This window comes from Thermobia domestica, chromosome 5, assembly GCF_964235325.1.
Source record: "Thermobia domestica chromosome 5, izTheDome1.hap1.1, whole genome shotgun sequence".
Lineage (NCBI taxonomy): Eukaryota > Metazoa > Arthropoda > Insecta > Zygentoma > Lepismatidae > Thermobia > Thermobia domestica.
Genome location: NC_137458.1, coordinates 202,051,215 through 202,075,436, shown reverse-complemented (window position 1 = coordinate 202,075,436; position 24,222 = coordinate 202,051,215). Strand labels below are relative to the sequence as shown.

The following is a 24,222-nucleotide window of genomic DNA, read 5'->3' as shown; positions in this document are numbered from 1 at the left end:
AATCAACATTAGGTTTCTTGTGAAACTTAAGAAATCAGCCACAAAAACATTTCAAATGTTACCAAGACTTACGGAGATGAAACTGTGTCCCGGACACGTGTGAATAGTATAATAGTATAATCGGTTTTCGGAAGGAAAGGACAGTGTGGAAGATGATGAATGTTCTGGACGCCCAAGGTCAGCGACTACAGAGCAAAACATTGCAAAAGTTTGTGAGGTGATCAGGTGTGACCGAAGATTAAGTGTTTGTGCAGCGGCAGAGTTGGTTAACTTGAATAAGGCTGTTCGACGCATTTTAACTGAAGAATTACACATGAGGAATATTTGTGAAGGCTGTTCCGAAATATATGTCCGATGACCAAGAACAGCGCTGTAAAGGCTTATGTGTTGACATGCTAGAACGCATTAGAAACGAGCCAAATTTGTTGGAATCCGTTGTAACTTGTGATGAAACATGGATTTTTATCTATAATCCTGAAAGTAGGCGCCACTCAATGCAGTGGAAATGTCAAGATCTCTAAGACCTAAAATAGCGCGCATGTCAAAATCAAAATTGAAGGCAATGTTGATTGTCTTCTTCGACACTAAGGGAATTCTAATAATTGAGTGGGTTCCCAGTGGCCAGACTGTTACTCAGCACTACTACATTGAAGTACTAAAAGAACTTCGTGAAAAAATAGGGAAAAAAAGCCACATTTGTGGAGTGATGCTTGGCTGTTGCAGGACAATACAACCGCTCACAAGGGAATATCTGCAACCAGTTTCTGACCAAAAAACAATTACTATGAAGAAGCATCCACGAGATTTAGCTTCCTGTAACTTTTTTTTTAATTTCCTAAAGTTAAATTTTGCATAAAGGGAACCCATTTTACCTCAGTTAAAGATGTTCGAGCGAAAACGGAGAATCTCCTGAAAGGCCTTCCAGAAACCTCGATCCAGGAATGTTACCGAATGTAGCGTGTGAATGTTGAAGGGGACTATCTTGAAGATTATAACATTAGAGAGAACTATTCTATAAGTACACTGATTTATTGAAACAGTCTTTTTTCTTCTTCTTTTTTTTTTGTGTGTGTGTGTCACACCTTGTTTTATTCAGTTTGTTAAAAACATGTGTTTATCATTATAGAACAACCACAGTAATAGATAGCGACAAGCGGTTTTCGACAATCGATTCAGCGTCTAAAGAGAACATACCATCTCCACACGCAACGTTCTGCCAAAACCGGAAGTAGTTGGAGTTTACTAGTATTTCCTGTTTCGATACTTATTTTCATAGGGACAAGACGTTCGAAGGATATATATATATATATATATATTTGGTCTAGGAATTAATTCGTGCGGTTGGTACGCACACATTGAAGCTGTAGTACAAACACAAAATACATAAATACCTTAAGAAAAATATTGTCCATCGCTAGCCACCACTTTCGCCCATCTGTCAGGCAATGTACGGATTCCGTGGCGAAAGAAGTCCTCATCCTTGGAAGCGATCCAGTCAGAGACCCATGTTTCGATATCTTCTGAAGAAGTAAACCGCTGTCCAATCAAATCGTTGTTCATGCAATCGAACAAGTAGTAGTCCGAAGGAGCAACGTCTGGTGAATACGGCGGGTGGGGTAAAACTTCCCATCCGACATTTTCTAAATAGGTTTTGACCGGTTTTGCGACATGTGGGCGAGCGTTATCATGTTGAACAATAAGTTTATCATGTCTGTTCTCCCATTCTGGTCGTGTTCTGGCCAGAGCTTGCTTCAAACGCATTAATTGTCGTCGATAACGTTCTCCATTCATAGTTTCACCCGGTTGCAGCAGCTCATAGTACACTACACCTTTCATATCTCACCATATGCACAGCATAACCTTTGCACAGTGAATATCTCGTTTTGGTTGTGATGGATCTGGTTCACCTGGTTTCACCCAGGCCTTTTTTCGTTTAGGGTTCTCGTAATGGATCCACTTCTCATCACCCGTAATAATTCGATGCAGAAACCCCTTTCTGCTCTGTCGTTGAAGCAGCAATTCGCAAATGGTTTTTCGTCTTTCAACGTCTCTGTCTTTCAATTCATGTGGAACCCAATGTGACATCTTTTGAACCATTCCCATGGCTTTCAAGCGTTTGGAGACTGTTGTTTGATCAACGCCTAATGCTGCTGCAAGTTGTTCCTGCGTTTGACACGAATCCTGCTCGAGCAATGCTGTCAATTCTTCGTCTTGAAATTTTTTTGGCTGTCCAGCTCGCTCTTGGTCTGCCAAGCCGAAATCACCACTTCTAAACCGTGCAAACCACTTCTGACACGTTCGCTCAGCTAGAGCATGGTCACCATACACTTCCACCAAAATACGATGCCTTTCAGTCGCACTTTTCTGCATGTTAAAGTAATGCAGCAGGACACCCCGCAAAATCACTTTATCAGGCACAAATTGCGCCATGTTCACTTAACTACAAACTGGTGTTGTTGACGCTTTAATCCACTGCCCTATACTACGAACGATACGCGATGACAGGGGTTTGCAACACATGTGTGGATACACGGAACTGTGGGACGCTCCGTTCGTTGCGCCATCTCTTGTCCACCCGCACGAATTAATTCCTAGACCAAATATATATATTTTTTCAGATTCAGCGTCCCAACAATAGGTTTTGCCTCGACTGCTTAATCCGGAAGTGTTAAACATGTACGAGTTTTTGGTTACAGCACTGATCGCATTACGAATAAAACAGAAATACATAGCGACAAGCATTTTTTGATAAGGATTTAGTACTGCAAGAATATATTTCACCTCTAATTTTATTCCTTTATTGCAAGAGAAAGTGATAGACATCAATCAGAACTTCCGGTTTCAATGTTAAGTTTCACAATGCTAAAACAGTAAGAGACAGAAAGTAACGGATTATTGATATGGAATCAACATTTGAGGAACAGGTTATATCTTTGATCTTATTCCTCTATTGCAACCTATAGTTACAGATGTACTACTTCAAGTCTGAGTATTGCATTCGCATAGTCTGGAAGTTCACCGTAGTTTCACATTGTGAAATGAAACTCGCTGGCTGATGTTCAGTATTTATATCAGACTTTCAAATTAGGAACAATAAATAACTGACAAATTTCAGTAATTAATATTCAATAATGGTAGGTCATTTATAACTATTACTTGCACCGTAAGTCATGTGGCAGGGAACATTACAACCATTCGAGGGAACTCAGCTGTGAAATTAAATTACTCTCTAATTTTAAGACTTTTCGTATTGATAAGTCTCCGTTTTGCAAATCTCTGATTTGGTCGGCAGTTGCTGTTTACTCGGTCGCTGTTTCAGCAGTCGATGTTTTGTCCGTAAATTGTGTGCATGACAAGCATATAGAGGCCTCCCGAGGGGTATAGAACCATAAACATAATATTAAAAGAAATGCCCTTTCCAGCTTTTTTTCTGAGGGACATGGGGATGGTCGTTACCCAGCATTTAATGTAAGTGCCTTATTTCCAATATATGATACAGTAACGACAACGCAATAGATACACTTCTTCTTATCTTTACTTTTAATTGCTCACTAACTGCAATTAATAATTAGAAGTTTGAACTGCTTCATTTCAATTAACAAACGTTTCAACTAAACCTTTGCAATTAACAATTAAATGTTTTAATTCCCTGATGACTAATTAACAATTACTTAAATTTAATTGCAAATTTTATAATTGAATTCAAAGCAATTACTTTCAATGGACTGATTAATTGTAATTGATTTTAATTGATTAATGCCCAACACTGCAATGAGTCACCATGAAATATGAGGAATATGAGAAATATGAAAAATGAGGAAACATCTGCTTTAAAATGACTACCATATTTTCCTTCTCTGTTATGAATAGCTCTACTTATATAAGATGAAACCTAATCACAGACTAACTCCTAAGTTATTTCAACTAATAAATGTTGTCTAGCATCAGCTCTGTATAATCCAGAACTCGACGATCAATTGCTCATTTAGAAAGCACTTGTTAATTTTAGTTTCCTCTGACATCATCAAACCCATTTTTTAAGGAAAAAAATGAATAAGAAATTGTGAAGCTTGAGTCGGATTTATTGACCGTCTTATGTCCAATATACAGAAGAAACCACTTTTATTAGTCAGGTTTACGTGTGAGAGCATGTCGACAGGTTATTCCAACAATTCAGGAAAGTTCATTTCCTATAATTCAGTACCGTAACAACCCACAATGGTTTTGATTGACAGTGATGCGATATCATGACTGCTCTGAGAATCGTCGACGGACGGTTGGACATACCCGTTCTATAAGACTTCTGACACTTATGCATTGCAGAGTTTAGAAATCTAAAAATGAAATAACTAGAACAGATTTTGATGAGTTTTGGTACACTAGTGACCTAAGTTAGTATTTTAGTACATTTTTGGGAAAAAGGGTAGGAGGGGTGACGGGATGAATGTAAAAATAATTAAGAAGAATCAATATTAGTGTCCAAAGCATAGTTTTCGGGGCTGCTGAGTTGAATATTTACAATCGTGATGCAGTTTCAATCCAAATTCATTCCTCATCAACATGGGGGTGACGCAAAATAATTGAAAACGATCGATAAGTGTGCCCAATCCATAGTTTAGTCACACTTTTAAAGCCCTTGAAGTCCAAGTTTAGCCCCGATTGGTATGTGGTGATATGCAAAAATACTCGATAATGGTCAGTATTAATGGTCTTATTGAAAAGTTACAAGCATAGCAAAAATATTCACAGAAATTAACTGCAAAATAACAAGAAACATCAAAAAAGACACGCGGAAGGCCAAACTGTACTGAAAATGGAATATGGAGAAAATGGAATAGGAGTTTTAAATCTAACTGATGTAGGTATATTATATTATACATTAGAGTGAACCATTCATAGTTAGGTTCTCTTATCGCTACATTAAAATCAACAAGATCAGAACAAGTGTTATTTAGGATTTTATTGCAGGTCATTGGTTGCAATAGCCTAGCTATACCCCTGGACATGAGGATCACTTTTTTTAACGTGAAGACCAGAAATCACGAGCTCCAGACGCAAGGGTTGCCAACTCCATTCAGAAGTCCTTCATTGTATGATGACTTCTGCTGAAGCGAAAAGTTGTTTTGCAAACACTGTGCAGATAAAATGTAATGTAAAAATAATGAAATACACCTAACTTTACCAAAAATTTTCAGAATATATAGAAAATTTCCTGACTTCCCCAGAAATCATAAAATTCCCTGACTTTTCCATGTTTTCCAGGCTAGTAGACACCTATGTGGGCTTTACCATTTGACCTATGTGAAAACAGGTCCAAGAGATCTTACCTAAAGGCTCCTCCTCCTCTTCTTCACCTTCCTCATTTTCATCCTTGCAATCATCATCGTCCAGAATCTCTTCCTCATACTCAGGCTCTGATTTCCATGCTTCTTCTGCTGGATCCACTTTATCTGGCTTCCTACAGAAAAGCAAGGAAAAATGCTGCTATGAATAATTAAGCTTTGTAATAATTAACACTGAATTTGTTTGATTGATTACAAGAGAATCTCTTCGCATGTTAAGAGAACAGGAATTACTTTTAACTAATAATATGATATTGTTAAGTTCAAATGAAACATTTAACTTCCTCAAATGTAAGACTTTTCATGACAAGGATGATCACTGATGTATAAAAAATATTATTTTGATATCAGAAGGAGAAGCAAACTTATTATTAATATTATTATTATTATTATAATTCGTGTCTAAGACCTGTGGCCAGTAGGTTAAAGACATCATCTTATTATTGTAGCTATGCCAAAGATTACTCAACTAAAATACTCGGAAAATTGTGGAACTACTTGTGGCAAGAATTGATTTTTTCGTTTATCAGCTATATCAAATAATAACTGTGGTACATATTTGTATTTATGGAGTAAAAGTATTATTGGATATTAGACAGGGCGGGCGAGAGAGGAGGAACGTTTCTGAAACGGCTAAAACTCTCCACTAAGTGCGGAAGGTGTTATTACTTTTCTGAAGTCTTAGTATTTTATTGTCTGTTATTTTTAGTTTCTGTAAGTTTATTTTCCTTTCTTTTCAGATTAAGTCATGGAGCTATGGACGATAGAACATCGTGTTTTGTCTAGGTCTTCGTCACGAATAACGAGTCTATCATGGTAGTTCAGCGTGAGCTTCTCCGTCATTTTAATATCTACAGAAACCAAGTTGTTCCCACCCATAACATTACCCTATGTTGGGTTAAAGCACGAGGTACATTAATGAACATAGAGTCCCCTGAGACTACATGAACTGCACTTACCCTCCAAAAATGTAGAAAGAGTCTGACAAGCCATGCAGCTCCGCTTGGAGGCATGCGTATGAACTTGGCCTCAGTATTCATTCGGTCAGGGGTGCTTTGCATTTAAACCTGTATTTCCACTCATGCAAATTGGCTGTTGTGCAACAGCTCACGCCCGGAAATTACACACAACTGAACTGCGCACATGAGATGGAAGTAATTTTTGATCATAATAATAACGAATTACATTTAAAAAGTGTCGTTTAATGTTTCGATCAGTAAACTGAGTATCAGTTTATGAAGTACATTGAAATGTACAACGTTGAGATACTATGTAATACGCAGAACAATTCTCACAAAATTTAATAACTTGTCACAATTGTCCAGACCCTTTTCAAACAATTTTTCTTAATAGATGAACGAGTTACATCAATACATCTTTCAACTTGGAACTGACTTATACCACTGTCAGCTGATGTATAAGAATAATTTACTCAACAAAAATACAATCTATCTGTACAGAAAGCAATGGGAAATAATATGCGAAGGAGTGTATGTCTGTGTTTAGAGTTCTGGCTTCACAGTCAGAAGGTTTGGATTCGAACAGTGATTGAAGTTTTTCCCGAGTTTTCCTTCAGTTCCACTAGAGAGTATCTTTAAATATAGGCCTTACCCAGTGGTGCTATTCCAATTTTTTAATCCCCCCTCCCCCCCCCTCTCTCTCTCTCTCTCTCTCTCTCTCTATATATATATATATATATATATATATATATATATATATATATATATGTGTGTGTGTGTGTGTGTGTGTGAAAGAGAGAAATAGTAGATGGATAGATATAATTCTCTTAGGAAATAAACCATACAAAATAGTCAAAACTAAATATTTTACTGGATATCGGAGATGACAACTAGTGAGCTACACAGCATCCTAATACAAGGTGGTGTGACGAAATTATGTAGTACTCTAATATATTGGAAACGAATTGTCCAAGATATATAGTTGTCACAAAGTATTGGAAAGACCTTCGTCCAGCAATGGATCGACAATTGATGATAATAGTATGTATGTGTTTCAAATATAAAAACGCTCACCACTTCATTCATATAACATTCTCATTCTTGATATCTGAGTATTTGAGATTAAGAAATAAAACAATAAGCGCTTATACCTTCAAACTAAACACAACAACATACTGAGCAAGCCTGTGTGACAATATAATATATATATATGACCGATTCCATTTCAAATCGTCCAGGCAAGCCACAATTGGTCCCCATCATAGTCTCAGATTTCATTTATTTTTTTAATGTGGGATCTACATGCAATATTATTAGACCCATATTTTTTCTTTTTGCTGAAAAAAATTTTTCCTTCGATATACAGCCTTCCAAAATGGCCGCCCTCATCTCGGATTGCTCGAAAAACTGAAAAACATGTCAAATTAAAAGTTCTGTTGTAGAGAAACGAATGTACTTAGTAACATAATCGCAATAGCAGGAAGAGTATAAAGTTGTATGTTTCGTTGGAGGGCCAAAATTCGTCTATTGGTCCAATAGCAATCGCGCAATTCACTCGCAATGTTGCCAACTTTGGTGAAATTTTTGCTAACTTCAAACACTTTTTTCTCTGTCCTCATGAGCAATATTAACCATCTGATTCTAGCATCGAAATCTACTCCATAAGGTCTCTTGACGATGTAAAGGACTTACGTTTCTGATTATTACATCCCACGATATAGCATGATGAAAAGCTGAAAATTTCATTAAGACGCCATGTTTGGACGCCATTTTCTCAAAAACCCCACCTTTTAAAAATCTGAATTTTTTTCATGTATTGGAGAAGTACCTAAGGATTTAATATCCATTAACCGTTCATGCGGCTGCAGCCCCTAACATTCGCAATTAATTATTGAAATTTCGATTTTTGTACTTGAAATGTAAATATTTCCTATGGGCATTTAGGTCCTATACACAAGGCGATTTGAAAGGGAGAATGAAAATTTTGAGAGATGAATCCTGACATCAAATCCAATAGAAAAGTTCGTATAAACATGAGTCGAATTCCGCTTCGTTTTCGAGTTACAGGGTTTCCAACTCGGGACCCAAAATCGGCTCGCGACAATGGAAAATAAAATATAAATTTCGTGTTAAATCAGAACTATGTGCTAAAGTTATGATGAAGTTCAGAAAGTTGATTTGTATCAACATGATGATTTTTACGTGCGTTGCAATTCGGTTGGCAGTGTTGCCAACTTGGTACAACTTTTGTTTCCAAATGACACTACGTGGATTTTATGTGATATTTGGTATTCATTAATGATTGCAAACATCACATGAAGCACAAATTTCCCCATGTCAGCACAGTTTTCGAAAACACATGTATTTCATTAAAAGGTATATCTCGTGTGTTATTGATAGTTGAAACATTAAGTGTGAATTTCACTTGATGTTTGCCATCATTAGTAAAACCAAAATGTCGAATAAAAACTACGTCTGTGTAAGTTGTAATAATAATAATAATAATAATAATAATAATAATAATAATAATAATAATAATAATAATAATAATAATAATAATAATAATAATAAAATATTTTTTATTATTGCAAAATCTCTCATAACTCCACGAATCAAGTACGAACTTGTTCAAGAAGTTCTGCTGCAACCACGAAACAGTTTCTTACGAGATTCGGTGTCGTGACCATCGTCCTAGTGTTCTTTGGAACCATGAAAATCGTTTTCACTGGTAACATGACATTGTAGTGCACTAGTTACAGTGTTTGTGTGAATAACAATGGAGAAGTCCTATTACAGTAAGGACCGTATTAAATATGTTGATTCTAAAAGGCATAAGATAATTGTGTACAGAAAGAATTCTTGACAAACATTTTAAAAGTAAAATAAAATATGTATTGCGTACAGCGCGTCTGCCAAAACGTAGTATTAGGAGAGGATGATTATTTGTGTAAAGGGTACTTTGAATATTTACCGTGAACAACGTGAATGTATGTGAGATATTGGTGACCACGAAAGAAGATGTAAATATGAAATTATGCACCAGCAAGATAAAGAATTTGTTCCTCTGAATGTAGATTTGGAAACCATTAACCGGACAGTTAACATACTAAACATGAATGTGTGTGTCCTCATGAAAACGGCCGTTATCGGCGAAACCTAGACTACGGTGAAGGATTCGCCTCTCAAAATTTTTCATACTGCCTTTCAAATCGCCTTGTGTACAGGACACAAATAATCATCCTCCCCTAATAGTACCTTTGGGCTGACACGCTGTACGCAATCTGTATATTTTACCGCAAGATAATTGGTTTTGGCTAGAATTCTTTCTGTGCACAATCCTCTTACGGCTTTTAGCATAATCAACACATTATATTATGCCTTTTAGAGTCATCAACACATTTAATACGGTCCTTACTGTAATAGGACTTCCCCATTGTTATTCACACAAACACCTAACTAGTGCACTACAATGTCATGCTACCAGTGTAAACAATTTTCATGGTTCCAGAGAACACTAGGACGATGTTCACGACACCGAATCACACAATCAATCAATAACGCATGAGATAAAACCTTTTAATGAAATACATGTAAGTTCTCGAAAACTGCGGTGATCTAGGGAAAATTGTGCTTCATGTGATGTTTGCAATCATTAATGAGTACCAAATATCACATAAAATCCACGTAGTGTCATTTAGTAACAAATAAAAGTTGTACCAAGTTGGCAACACTGCCAACCGAATTGCAACGCACGTAAATATCATCATGTTGATACAAATCAACTTTCTGAACTTTATCAAAGCTTTAACACACAGTTTCTGATTTAACGCGAAATTTATATTTTATTTTCTATTGTCCCGAACCGATTTTGGCACCCGAGTTGGAAGCTCTGTAACTCGAAAACGAAGCGGAATTCGACTCATGTTTATACGAACTTTTCTATTGGATTTGATGTCAGGATTCATCTCTCAAAATTTTCATTCTCCCTTTCAAATCGCCTTGTGTATAGGACCTAAATGCCCATAGGAAATATTTACATTTCAAGTACAAAAATCGAAATTTCAATAATTAATTGCGAATGTTAGGGGCTGCAGCCGCATGAACGGTTAATGGATATTAAATCCTTAGGTACTTCTCCAATACATGAAAAAAATTCAGATTTTTAAAAGGTGGGGTTTTTGAGAAAATGGCGTCCAAACATGGCGTCTTAATGAAATTTTCAGCTTTTCATCATGCTATATCGTGGGATGTAATAATCAGAAACGTAAGTCCTTTACATCGTCAAGAGACCTTATGGAGTAGATTTCGATGCTAGAATCAGATGGTTAATATTGCTCGTGAGGACAGAGAGAAAAGTGTTTGAAGTTAGCAAAAATTTCACCAAAGTTGGCAACATTGCGAGTGAATTGCGCGATTGCTATTGGACCAATAGACGAATTTTGGCCCTCCAACGAAACATACAACTTTATACTCTTCCTGCTATTGCGATTATGTTACTAAGTACATTCGTTTCTCTACAACAGAACTTTTAATTTGACATGTTTTTCAGTTTTTCGAGCAATCCGAGATGAGGGCGGCCATTTTGGAAGGCTGTATATCGAAGAAAAAATTTTTTTCAGCAAAAAGAAAAAATATGGGTCTAATAATTTTGTATGTAGTTTCTTATTTTAAAAAATAAGCTAAATCTGAGACAGTCGTGTGGACCACCCTGGACGATTTGAAATGGAATCACTCATATATATATATATATATATATATATATATATATATATATATATATATATATATATATATATATATATATGTATATATATAACACAATCACGTAACAGTTTCAACACAATAACTGTATCTTCATCACACTTCCACTCAGACTTTTACTTCTCAAAGAACAAGGCCTGATAGAGTGTTTATGACTTGTTCTGAGACAACATATGCTTGCCTCTATAGCTATAAAACTTTCTTAAAACAAAGACACTTAAGATGAAATTTACTGTTCCCCCACCCCGTCATTAATCTTCTGGTATCTACAGGGTAAAGCAAGATTTTTTTATGTAGGTAAATTGTATCTGGCTGTGAAAAATTTGTATCCAACCAACTCTCCCTTCCAGCTGCGTGTGTGTGTGTGTGTTTATGTCTGTGTATAAACAAATGGTTCTGCGAACTCGAAATATTTTAACAACCGGTTCTAGCGAACCGGTCCGAACCGGCTGAATAGCACCACTGGCCTTACCTGACTTCCTTTCCCGTTGTTGTTATTGTTGTTAATTGTAATTCCAGTGTAAATTGGCCTCACGGGCTGTATCTAGAAGTTCGTCAAATGAAATAATAAAAAGAACTGCGTATTACCTATTGTTATAATCTTCCCACTCCTTGTATAAGCGAAATCTCATCCTCCTCACAGCAGTGATAAGACTTGTCTCCCATGGTTCAAGTTCTTCTAGAAGAGCTGAGAGCCGATTAGCTAATTTTACTTCACAACTTGGCCGGTTCTCTTTTTGAGGTTTCTACAATGGAAACAGATTCAGAAAAGAAAAGTTTAAAAGCTAAAATCATTAAGTGACAGGGAAGTTTCATCAGTAATTTTTTTAAACAAAACTCTATGTTATACCATCTTGACCTCAAATTGTTATTAAATTGTTATGTTATCAAATTGTTAAAATGTTTGTGTAAAATGGCCTAGTGCTGTATCAGAAACCTGTTATGAATAAATAAATAAATGAATAAATATTTCGGTGTCAGTGATTTTATGTATAAATAGATTAACTTATATACAACAATTTGTCACATTTGCGAAATTTAACAGTAATTGAAATTAATTTTTGGTTTGGATTTCCTGCGCTTATTTGGCTGCAGAATAAAGTGTTTTGGACAATTCTGTACAATAAATTCTCCAACAAGTGTAATGCTATCTTATTCTCCAGTACTATTAGATTGGTTTCTATATAAAAAGCTGTCCAACAGAGAAATAAACCCAGAAATTTATACGCAGAACATTATATGAAAGGAGTGCATCGTTTATGCAGCGACACACTATGGTTATAACACATAAGGTTCACTACGATTGTTATTTATGTTCAGGTATGTTCACAAGAGCAAAATCGAACTTTAAAGAGATACAAGAATGTATGAAAAAATTTCCGGACTAGCTCACTACTACATTACATATTTAAGGCTCAACAGCATCTCCGAAATAATCACCTTGTGCAACACTGCACCAGTCCCAGCGTTGTTATTGCTGAAGTCTTTTTGCGTACGCAAGTCCAGAACTGTGTGTGATTTGCGCTGGATTTCGGCAACAATGTGAAAATAGCTACCTTTCAGCTGCATCTTTTATCAATATGGAAAGGAAGAATCGACAGGAGATAAATCTAGCAACCAAGGAGGGTAAAAAAGCAACAACATGTTTTGTTTGATGAGAAACACACGAACGAGGACTGCTCGGTGAGAGGATGTATTGTCATCGTGGAAAATTCAATTCTTCGTGCGCCACAGATTCGGTCAGTTTCCCCAAATGTTTTCTCAAAAACATCTCAATACAAATGTGTACTGACTTTCTGGTTTTGAAGAGTTAATTAGCGATGAGCACTGCCACAATATCGAAGAAAGTAAAAAAGAAGAAAAACTGTAATTATATCTTCGTTGAGATACAGTTCATTCTTGCCTTCTTCGTTCAAGGAAATTATGAGCTTTCTCATTGCGAAGACTGCGGCTTTGTCCGAGGATCGTGTTCGTATACCCAAAACTTGTTATTGGTAATTAGCCTGGCCTTGAGTCATTCGCGGCACGCTCAGAATGCCGCATGTTCGATTCCGACGTTTGGATTTTATACACTAACCCTCACGACATATCATTCATGTTTGCAATCTCGTTGATCGTCCTTCGACGATCCTCATGTCCAAGTTCACTGATTCGTTCCGTATTTCCGGAAGTGCTGCTTGTAAAAGTTTAACCATATAGCTCATTGTTCTTTAAGGGAAGTTCTTCCGTCTTTGAAACACCTGTACCACTCGAAACAACATCTCATTGCTGTAAACTTGCCGAGGATGCTCATTATTTCTGGCCCATTTGCCAAGTTGGCGAAAAATTCCACGTTGCCTCAATGTTCCAACTTTCTGTCCATGATATAATTGCAAACTATTGCACAAACGTTCTGGCTGTGGTTTAGTATGCACAACTTTTGATGTGTCTTACCACACTGCCTTATCAAGAGGTCACTAAAGCTGGGAGTGCAACTTCGTGCTGCAAATTTTTGGCACGCTACTGAATCCGGAAAATTTGAAACAACCTTGTAGACAATTTTAATAGAGCAACTTTGTGCTATGTATATATACGGGTGGATGAAAATATACTTCAATACGAAATAAGGAAGAGGAGGAGGACAAAGACAGAAATATTGGGGAATTAAGATTGGGGGATTTGAGACATAGCTTCTTTGTAGAAACGACAGGTTGATTGGTTAACAGTAAGTTGAACACGTGAACTACAAATCTAGAAGGAATTGTGATAGGAATTTAAGACAACGGAAACAGTATAATCATATTATTATTAATTCGGGACTTTATGATGATCCAGTGTCTTCACTCACTAATTTTTAGAATTTATGCTGTTAGTGATTTTCTTACATAGCAGAAATACCAGGAAGAAGAACAGCGATGAAATTCATCTTAAAATCTCAATTCTCGCAATGAAATTAGAATTAAATGTGTTTTTCAAGCTATTGGAGACGATAGGTAACAAATTACAGACAATTACGTTCACTGTAGAATTATAAACAGTAATAAATACGAACTCCATAAAATTCCACATTGAAGGTGAAAAATACCATATATCCTGCGCACTGAAAGTAATCATTTTATCCGTTTACTGTGTAAGTAATTGCTGCGAAACTGGTACTAATTGACAATGGTTTGATGGAAAACAATAAAATCCTGACATTAAAATAAAACTGGAGTACTATTATTCGCATCGAAACCAATACAAAACTATTCCGCACAATAAACGTAGAAGTCTTTGAACGGTTTGAAATGTAAAAAATGGAACTTCATCGTCAAAATCTTATATTACATATATGATATATATATATAGATATAGATATAGATAGATAGATAGATAGATATATTCAGAGATTGAAAATATCAAAGATATAGTGAGGTCACACTGTCTTATAATTTTTGCATCCTCAGTGCGAAGAAACGCCAACAACTCACTCCACTGAAAATGCGTGCCCATTTTTTGGTCACTAAGTTCTTCAAGTTACAATTATTTTTCTTCTCTTAAAGGTATTCTTAGAAATAAATAAATAAATAATAAAGCAAAAATAGAACTAAGTTCACTTGGAATGACTCATAAGAACTAAGATTTCCCAAATATTTAACGCATGTCATTAGCACTTACATATATGGAAATGGTTCTTTTTCTCCAACAAAAAGTGCTGAAAACATAATTTAAAAATTTTTTAAAATGAATACAGCGACTGATCATTCAATTATGACCATTTACATAACAGTTGGTTGGTTCTTTTGACCTCTATACAGCACCGATCAGACGTGAAGCAGATGCAAGTCGTCCGCTGGCAATGGCTAAGATGCATTTGAAGTCTTTAACAGCGATATGCAGGTGGGACTGTTTCTGACTAGATGTAAGAATAACCTTTCATGAAGTTTTACTGGTGCTCGGTAAGCTTGAAATCCATGCAGTTTTAAGACCATGGAAGATGCTGATTTCCATTTTATGTCTTTCGAATCATTCTTACAAAGGCGATATCGCCTTGGAGGATAACATTGCCACGGGGAAAAGTAGAACATTGTGGGATATACCCAATCTCCAAAGAGATTGTGATAGTGGACAACAGCCTCATGTTTGTCTACAACCACCAGCATATCTAGTTTTTGTCATGCTTTATATTATACGTATACCACCATCGGTCTGCACTATTAACACTATGCACGAGCACTCCCACATCTTTTTGAGTTTCCGTCAACCATGTGCATGCCTACCCACGAAGTTCAGTCAAAATCGTGACTTATCTGCTCCTCTTCCAGTCTTCTATCTTTAAATTCGCGTGTTTGTTGAGCCATGCGAATAGTTCACGCTACTAAACCCGGATAAGGAGACTGAAGCCATGGTGTTTGCTAAAATAGCCAATACAAAAAATTACACTGTGTTTTCGGATTGACCATGGTTGTTTTGAGTAGTTAGCTCCTCGTCTGAGTCGGTACCAGTCGCTGAATATGACACTCGCCATGCTGACCACGTTATGTAGTCCTCTGTAGTTTTGTCGATGGTTTATCCTTGTGGACATAAATCTTCATATACTTTTGCTGCTGCTCCTTTCGCCGACCTCTGTCAAACACTAGTAAATACCAGCGTTCACCCATCACGTCTGAATTCCCAGAACTGAGAGCAACTAGCGTAGTAGCTATGCATTACTATTGCGAATTTCACATAGGAACGAGGTTAAATTTGGAGGGGTGGTCTAATTCAGTGATCAGCCGGTGTATAATATAATGACTGGGTTGTCTCAGATTTTGGGATTGCAAATGAGTTAAATTCGTAAATTACCTGAAATCTGAAGATAGTATTGAAATAACTCAAACACTTACCTTCTGTAATTTTCTAAGAATATCTACATCATCAGAAAACTTTGCTATTAATTGACGAACGCCATCAACACTATCGACCACAAGTTCGAAATCAGAAAACGTTGGTTCGTATTTGCTTGCATCATACAGCTTGCGCCGTTCACAAGGCTTATCACAGTCATTTGTTTCTTCAACATAATTTTCATCCTTGCACAGTTTACTTACAGAACACTCAAAATGCTGAGAAGTAGAGCTACTGCTGGAAGCATGAGAACTGCTTAAAGTCACTGCACACTCTGTAGTAGAATTACTTACTTTTCCATTGTTGTTGTTATTACCACGATCACATATAAAACCTGGACTATTTTCACTTGTATGGCTATTTTCTAGTTTCGGCATGTTGTGTGATAAGCTGTTTTCGCTACTTCTATCACTATCAATATTAAAGCGTAAGTTATTAGAATTGCAAAGTTCATTATCCTTTGGAGTTTCCAAACTTCCATGTAAATTTTCCTTCTCTAAAGTTCCTATCTTTGGATTGTTTTCTCCCGATACTGTTTCGGTTGCATCTAAGTTATCATTTTGTTTTTCTTTCACGTTGTTATTACAAGCACTACTTTTCCCTTTTCTCTTCTCTGGAACTCCCACTTCCAGTTCGCTGAACTGCGGAAAGAAAAGCAATTTGAAAATTACAGATATTAGAAACAAAGTTTTTCTTTTAAGAAAAAAACTCACACGACTACATCGTAATCAATGAGATAAGCAAGCCCAGCTTAATACAAAATCCTTTATCGAAAACAAAACACAAAGTACATGTACAATAATAGAAGCGTGCTAAATTTCTCTCAAACATGGATCACATGATAAACGAAAGAGATAACCTCTGGTAAAGACAGTATAGAGGAGCACGCGAAATATATGTATGGGACATAGATAACTACCGTTACCTGTTAAGATATTAATGAATTCACTCAATTAACGAACTTGTCCGAAATAACTGCTCTAGCCAGAAACAGAATTCAAAAATTCACTTACTTGTATGTAATATGGGCTCTATATAGGGAATGGGACCACTACGTGAGTTTATTGTGAATAATATCGTGTCCATTGGGTTTCTCGGGGTTCTAAAGTTTCTTCCTACATTACCACACCGTCAATTATTTCATAATAATTCACTTTCATCCATCAATAATCTGCTTTAATCTATCGAGCATAACCATACGACGTAATACTAGAAAGTTCATTTCGTTTCATTTTCATACCGCATATATAAATTGTTATGTACAGTGTCTAAGTTAAAGACATGTTAAACATATATATTATAACTATTAGATAAAGTTGTTACCGTATTCTGTAAATGCTGAACAAAAAGAAAACTTTCGATGGAGATGTGTCTTAATAAAATTCTCCATTATCAACATTTAACGGGGAAAAGACATCCTAAGATGAGATATGTACCAATCAATAGGCTTTATTCAGTGGAAGAAAATAATATGGGCCAGTGTAAAAAACCTCGTTCGTAGTTTTCGAGAAAACTGAGGAAAACAAATTTTTTGTAAATTTAAAGATGAAACTGATGCTGGGGTATACATTGGTAACATGGAAGTGTACAATCTGACTAATGAGAAATAGCCAAATTTATGATTAATTCTTAAATTTTAAATTATGTTTGATTATAATACTGTCCAATGATAAGACGTGTATCAATCAAGAGACCACATCGAACTGAACATGATGACGTGTTTCCGGATAAATTTAGACGCGTAGTGTTTGATACATTCTAATTTTTATGGCACTGAAAAGTATGTCATTCGCTTTTGTTCTGCTATTTCAGATCATCATGTTGTGTATATGAAAAAAATACACGGGTAAGTAACAGGTTTTATCTGTTTGATTTTTCCTAACCTTGACATACACAATACTAACAGCTATACTACTTTTAAATAAATAACTTACTAAACCTGAAACTGGCCTAGAATGCCGTTTTATGTAAATCTGAGAACTTCTTGTGACGTCTTCTTCCAATATGCTTGCTAAATACTGCTTTGAACACTGTAAAGCTTCTTTTGTTTTTAATCTATTTTCTAAATAACATATCACAACAACGAATGCTGCCGCGGAAATGCTTGAATTTTTAATTTTTTTTTTTCCCAAGGAATCCCGGATCAAGCGCATTATTATGATTCACAGCTTACTTTAAACTGTAGGTCTTGTCTTATACAGCAACGCTACTGACTAAGGCCATAAACACACAATTCGCTCCATTGAGTTTCAGCTCCCCTATTTTGGTAGTAATATCCAAAAGGAGAATAAAAGAACTACAACAACAACATGACAGACACAAAATGGGTGCTCAGTGCACAAAAGATTAAAGTCCACTTTTGGTGATTTTGGACATACTTCATATTGAAATCTCTACTTGTTGCCTTCAGTGCTTAAAAAATATTTTAAATAACCGTTACAATGTTGAAAAAAAAAAAAAAAAAAAAAAATGTTTACTTTTCCATGTGTTTAAAAGAAATGTACGAACCTTTGTATCATTTTCTCGCAACTTTCGTAATTGGATTTGAATCCCCTGTGCTTTGAATGCCTCAAATGTATTGTACTTCTTTCTTTTCTTTCTTTGTATCTTTAAAAATTGGTATTGAAGAAAGTAAACTAAGCAATATACACTGATCTGCCACTGAATTAGGCACACCTACCTAGTACCGTGTCCACTCCTCTACTACCTTAAGAACTCAGTGAGATAATGACTTCACCAGTTTCTGGACGTCGTCTGAAGGCACTGTAAGCCATGCGTCCGCCACAGCTGGTCCATGTTCACTGTTTGGGGATGTCTGTTCCCAAGTCCTTTCCATGACATCCAAACATATTTCACTGGAATAAAATCTGGATTACGGATGACCAATGCATTAACTGGAGATCGGTAGAATGTTTCTCGAACAACTCTACAATTGTCTGGGACCTATGAACTGGACAGTTATCTTGCTAGGAAATGCCCTCCAATTAGCATGAACTATTGTAATGTATAGGTACACATGGTCCCCTAGGACGTCCACATACCGGTTGGCATTCAGCAATCTTCTTAAGCAAACTAACTGTCCCAATGATGCCCAACTGAAGGCACATCAGACCATAATAAATCCCAACCACCTTGCACTGTATCGTCCTGACATCCGGAATCCATAGTTTTATCCTGCAGTCGCCAATTCGGACTCTCCCATCGGCGCGATGCAATCGTAATCGGGACTCATCTTCCAGACTATCCTTTTCTACTGTTTCATGGTCCAATCCCTGTACGTTTTGAGTCCATGTAAGGCGTTCAGTTTGATGACGGTCTGTGAGCAGCAGCACTCGGTTTGGTCTGGGGCTCCTGAAGTTTAGACGATGCAGAGAACGTTAAACTTTCCATGCACTAACACTTCGGATGGAACATATATTCAGTTGAGATGTGATTTGAGACAGGATCAGGTCCGTATTGGTTCGAACGATACGGCTCCGCAGGCACAGTCCACAGTCACTGAAGATACGTTGACTTTTGCACTGTGACCGGTTTCCGGATGTCTTCTCTGCCTCCGCATAATCTCAGCACATCTTTATAACTGTGGTATGCGAAAACCCAGTTGACTCGCATTCTCTAACATGCAGTGCCTCATTATTCGAGCACCAACAATCTGCCCTGTACCGAACACGTCTAAGTCCCGTGCTTTTCCCACTAAGCTTATCGCGACTACTGCGCCTTACAGCCATAGGTCCCGCCTACTTATGCTCCCAATGAGAGCAATTGTAGCAAGTATGTTAATGTGGCAATGCGAGAACTTCAAACAGTCAGGTGTGCCTAATTCGGTGGCCCGTCAGTGTATTAAAAATGTGCTATATAGATTTAATTTTATGTAGATGGACATGGAAGTATCAGACTTCGCGTCTACTGATGACGAAACCACTTCCTACTTTTCAGTCCTCAGCCAAGGAAACAACTGAGCAGAGCTGGGCTGTCCGCACATCTTAGCTGTCAACATGTTACATACTTAGGATATATGAAAAGTTGCTTCTCCAACTCTCTTTCGTGACTCGTAGCATTGACAAGTAGTAACTGGGTTTTCACTATTTTGGTGCGGTAAACGAAATACACTTTAATGATTCTTTCATCTGCTAGAATATATTGATGTTTTCTTGTACTGAAGCGCAGAAGGTATCATGAAAGATAGAAGAGATTTAAGTTAAACAACACTTTGAAGAAGTTTGCATAATAAACTAAGTTTCATTGCGTGTTTACTGCCGGTAAATGTTGTAACATAGAGAAATTCCCACTGCTATGCACAATCAACGTGTTTTCTGAGGACGGACTCCAGTTTAGAACAGTACTGACAAACTTATTTCCATATGTCTGTATTTAATTTGAATATCAAACTGTATCAATGTTCGTTGTTTTTCATATATTTTTGTAACGTGGGTTTACCACGAAGTAATTCGCACTGAAACTTCAGGTTACACATCTTTACAGACTGGCCTTTTTAACCGAATATTCTTCGGTTCCCGGTGGGGCAACTCGATCGAAAAAGTGTATAACGCTTTTTCAGTCCAGCCACCGCGAATGAGTTTTTCCTGGGTTTTCCTCATTCACACCAGGCAAATGCCGGGATGGTACCTAACTTCTAGGTGCCAGGCCGCTTCCTTCCTTTCCTTTCTCCGGATAGTGTGCTCCCCGAGGGACGTCATCCCTCAAACGTGACGGGCTAAACGGCCATAGATGCTGAAAGCCCAGAAATCTAAATCCTAAATCCGTTAACCGAATATTTATTCTCTTACAAAAGGATAACACAGTTTATGTTTTCTTTTCTGTGAAGCTGGATGTCCGTAACTTAAGTTCCACGCATTGAACTTTCGCAAAGATGATCTTAGCTACCAATATCTAATATTTGAGGACACAACTCACTGTAACTGCAGCATGGCATATTAAGTATAGAAACAAACATAAGATATTTTTGACAGTATTCACGTTCGAAAGGTGGCTATTGTACTATTTTGAAAGGAGGTGCAAGCAAAGAACACAATTCCAGAAGAATCATTCCCTTCTTTCCCCCTCTCCCCAATACAACAGTGATTTAGTACTACTAGCGGGAAAATTATATTCAAAGTGTGATACTCATTTTTAAAGCATAATATTGAGAAAAATAATGCTCCGAGTAATATTATATAATATTAAAGTGTGAGAATTATGTTACATAATCGAAGGACAAACTTTTTTTTTTTTTTAAATATGCAGAAATATAGTAAGTATCATTTGCGTTATATCGTATTTAGAAGCAAATGGCGTGTGTTAAGTTTTAATACATCATCTAAGAAAAATTATAGTTTCCACAATTCACACGAAGATACCTGTAGTTCTTCGGAGATTCGCTTTCTAAAAATACTGGAGAAGTTTCAGGAACGCTTTCGGGTCTCATCCTAAACGAATCGAAAATCCCAATCTCCAAATCCTCGCGAGAGAAAGCAGGCTACATCATAGGCGACTAACGTAGGTGGGGACCGACGGACTCCTGGAATAAGGATTCAACTTCTACCAAGTGCCAACGACTTCCTCGGAGGGCAGATGAGCGGTGGAGGTCAGGGCACTTTCTTGTCCATAGGAGGGGAAACTGTCCTAAAAGACGGATGAACAGTGGCATGGAGATGTGGAAAGGAAATGGGAATACTACCACATTATCTTTTTTCCAGGAGGGACGAAGGAGAAGAATAATGATGGTTCTTCCTAAGGTAAAACACCTACGAGTTAAAATAGTCCCACGTTCAGATCTCTAGACAAGGACTACTTCGTAAAAGGAGAAAATAATAACTTTCATTTCACCATAGGAACTTACGACGTGCAGGTAAACTTGAAAATTTAAAAGTGGGAATGGATAAATGTAAAGTGAAAATACTGGGTTTGAGTGAAGTACAATGGTTAGAAATAAGTACGATAGTATCGGGAAATTATATACTATTTCATTCGAATGGCGTTAAGGCCGAGAATGGTATCGTGATAGCAATGAAGAACGAAGTAGCAACAAGTGTAACCAAAGTGGAATGCTGCAGTGACAGCCTTATGTTTGTAAAACTAAATGCAAAACCAGTGGATATTGAGATAATATAAAGGTAACCCAGAAAGTTCTGTAACTTTTTCACCCACCACCTTCGAACATCGATATGTCACCTAAGACATACATGGCAGATCAAAAACAGTCCCCATCAGTATCGACGACCTTCTGCCAAAGTTCTGGAAGGCCATGGATTCCATCGTAGAACTTGGGATTTCAACTGGCGTCCTGTAAGGTGATTGTCCAAGGAATGGAACAGGTGATAAATCGGAAGGTACAGTGTCCGGGGAGTATGGCGGATGGAAGTATTTCCCATTCAAGGCGTAGAATAGTGTCCCGGGTCATCCTAGCCACGTGGGACTTAGCGTTGTCCTATAGCAGGAGGATCCCTTTGCGATTCAGAAGTGCTGGCTCCAGAGTTTTGGGTTTTTCTTGAACACGGCTCAACTGTTGACAGTATACAGTTACATTAATGCTCTGACCAGATGGTAGCAGTTCCCGATGCACAATACCGCAAGCAATCCACCAAACATACAGGAGGATCCTCTTCTGGTGCTGTGCTGGTTTCGGCTGTTTTGGAACCGGTTCATGGAATGCTAACCAATGATAATGGCGCCGTGCAGCTTCGTACAGGACCCACTTCTCATCATATGCCAATACCCTGTCCAGAAATAGCTCCTTCTCAGACGAGACAGCAAAGAAACACAGGTGTCTGCTCGCGTTCTGGCCCGGAGTCAAATCATGTGGGACTCATCGACCCAACTTGTAGTGCTTCTCAAGTTGATGGAATTGCTGCCGAATGGTTTTTCCACTCACACTGAATTGTAGTCTCAGTTTCTCACATATTTGGCCACTGTTCGCCCCAATTGTTGTCTGAAGATCTTCATTTTTTACATGTGTTGGTCTTCCAGCAAGTAGTGTGTCTTCGAGTGTTTCGTCCCCATTCTTAAACTTGTTAAACCAGCGCTGCACTGTCCGTGTAGTCACGACACCCTCAACAAAGGCCTGGCATATCTTACGCCTCGCTGCAGCGGCGTTTGACCCCAATTTGAATTCGTACAGCATACACGCCCTTATGACACTCTGCGGATGTCCCATGCTCACTCTGTCCTTACGCAAGTTCACGGTGTAACTGAACTCGAACAACCAGGTAGTATGTTGAATATACTCACACCAACAACTGACTTTCACCTTATCTCCATTTGCATTCAACTCACGGTGTGAAGGTCAATTGAACACAGACCTCCACAAAAAGCGACAGAACTCTCTTAGTTACCTTCATCCAAGTGTATATGCCACCAACCACCCATGATGACAATGAAGTAGAAGTAATATATGATGGCAGTAGTGACATATTCTATCAGGAGGAAAGAAATACGGTCAACACCATAATAGTGGAAGACTTCAACAGTATAGTAGGAGAGGGATCTGCGAATAAGGTGGTGGGACCATTTGACTAGATAAAAGAAACGCACGGGGTCCAATGCTGATAAGACTTCTGTAGGCAACATGATATGACGGTAACGAACATATGGTTTAAGGAAAGAAAAATCAACTGTACAAGTGGAAAACTCCAAGAGATAGTAAACGCTACCAAATCGATTACATTCTTGACAAGCAGGAATAGTGTACGAGACATGAAAGACACTACAAGGAAAGGACTGATTTGGATCATAATCTCCTAGCGGCGGAAGTGCAAACCTGATTGAAGTCTATCAAGAAAAATGGGAGAAGTCGAAAATGGAACTTAGAGCGACTAAGAAGTATGGGCAATGATGTGAAAGAAGAAAATGAAAAAAAATGTTGTGCATGGGCGATATGGTAGGTAATGTAGAAAATAGTTGGGGAAAAGATAAACTGACACTATTAGACATATTCTACAATAACACTGGCAGGGTGGAAAGAGCACCGAGGAAACTATGCATAACTGAAGCTTAAGAAGGCGGAGGAATGCAAAAGGGCAAAAATCACTCACATCAAAAAGAATACAGAAGGCTGAAAAATGAATTGAAAAGGGAGATGGACAAAGCTAGAGAGAAGTACATCGAACAGATATGTGAAGAAATAATAGAACTTCAATATCACGGTAGATATGATCTAATATATCAGAAAGCACAAGAATTAAAAGGGAAAGCTAAAAGAAGTATACACACGTGTGGAATCGAAAATCAAGGTCATATAGTCACTGGCCATGAAAAAATCCTTAGAATTTGGGAGGGATATATAAAAGATCTATATAATCACAAGAACCGCCCCGAAG

General features: G+C 37.4%; 1 protein-coding gene across 4 annotated transcripts in view; it reads right to left on the bottom strand.

Moving 5' to 3' along the window:
• LOC145686345 (uncharacterized) overlaps positions 1-24,222 on the bottom strand; it is a 244,867-nt gene that overhangs the window by 9,352 nt on the left and 211,293 nt on the right. For all 4 annotated transcript variants that reach the window (XM_081759588.1, XM_081759589.1, XM_081759586.1 and 1 more), the window contains exons 12-14: positions 15,907-16,548; positions 11,651-11,808; positions 5,328-5,458 (exon numbers count right to left, since the gene is read on the bottom strand). In XM_081759588.1, coding sequence (XP_081615714.1) covers positions 5,328-5,458; positions 11,651-11,808; positions 15,907-16,548 — 931 coding nt within the window. The remainder of the gene's footprint in view (positions 1-5,327; positions 5,459-11,650; positions 11,809-15,906; positions 16,549-24,222) is intronic.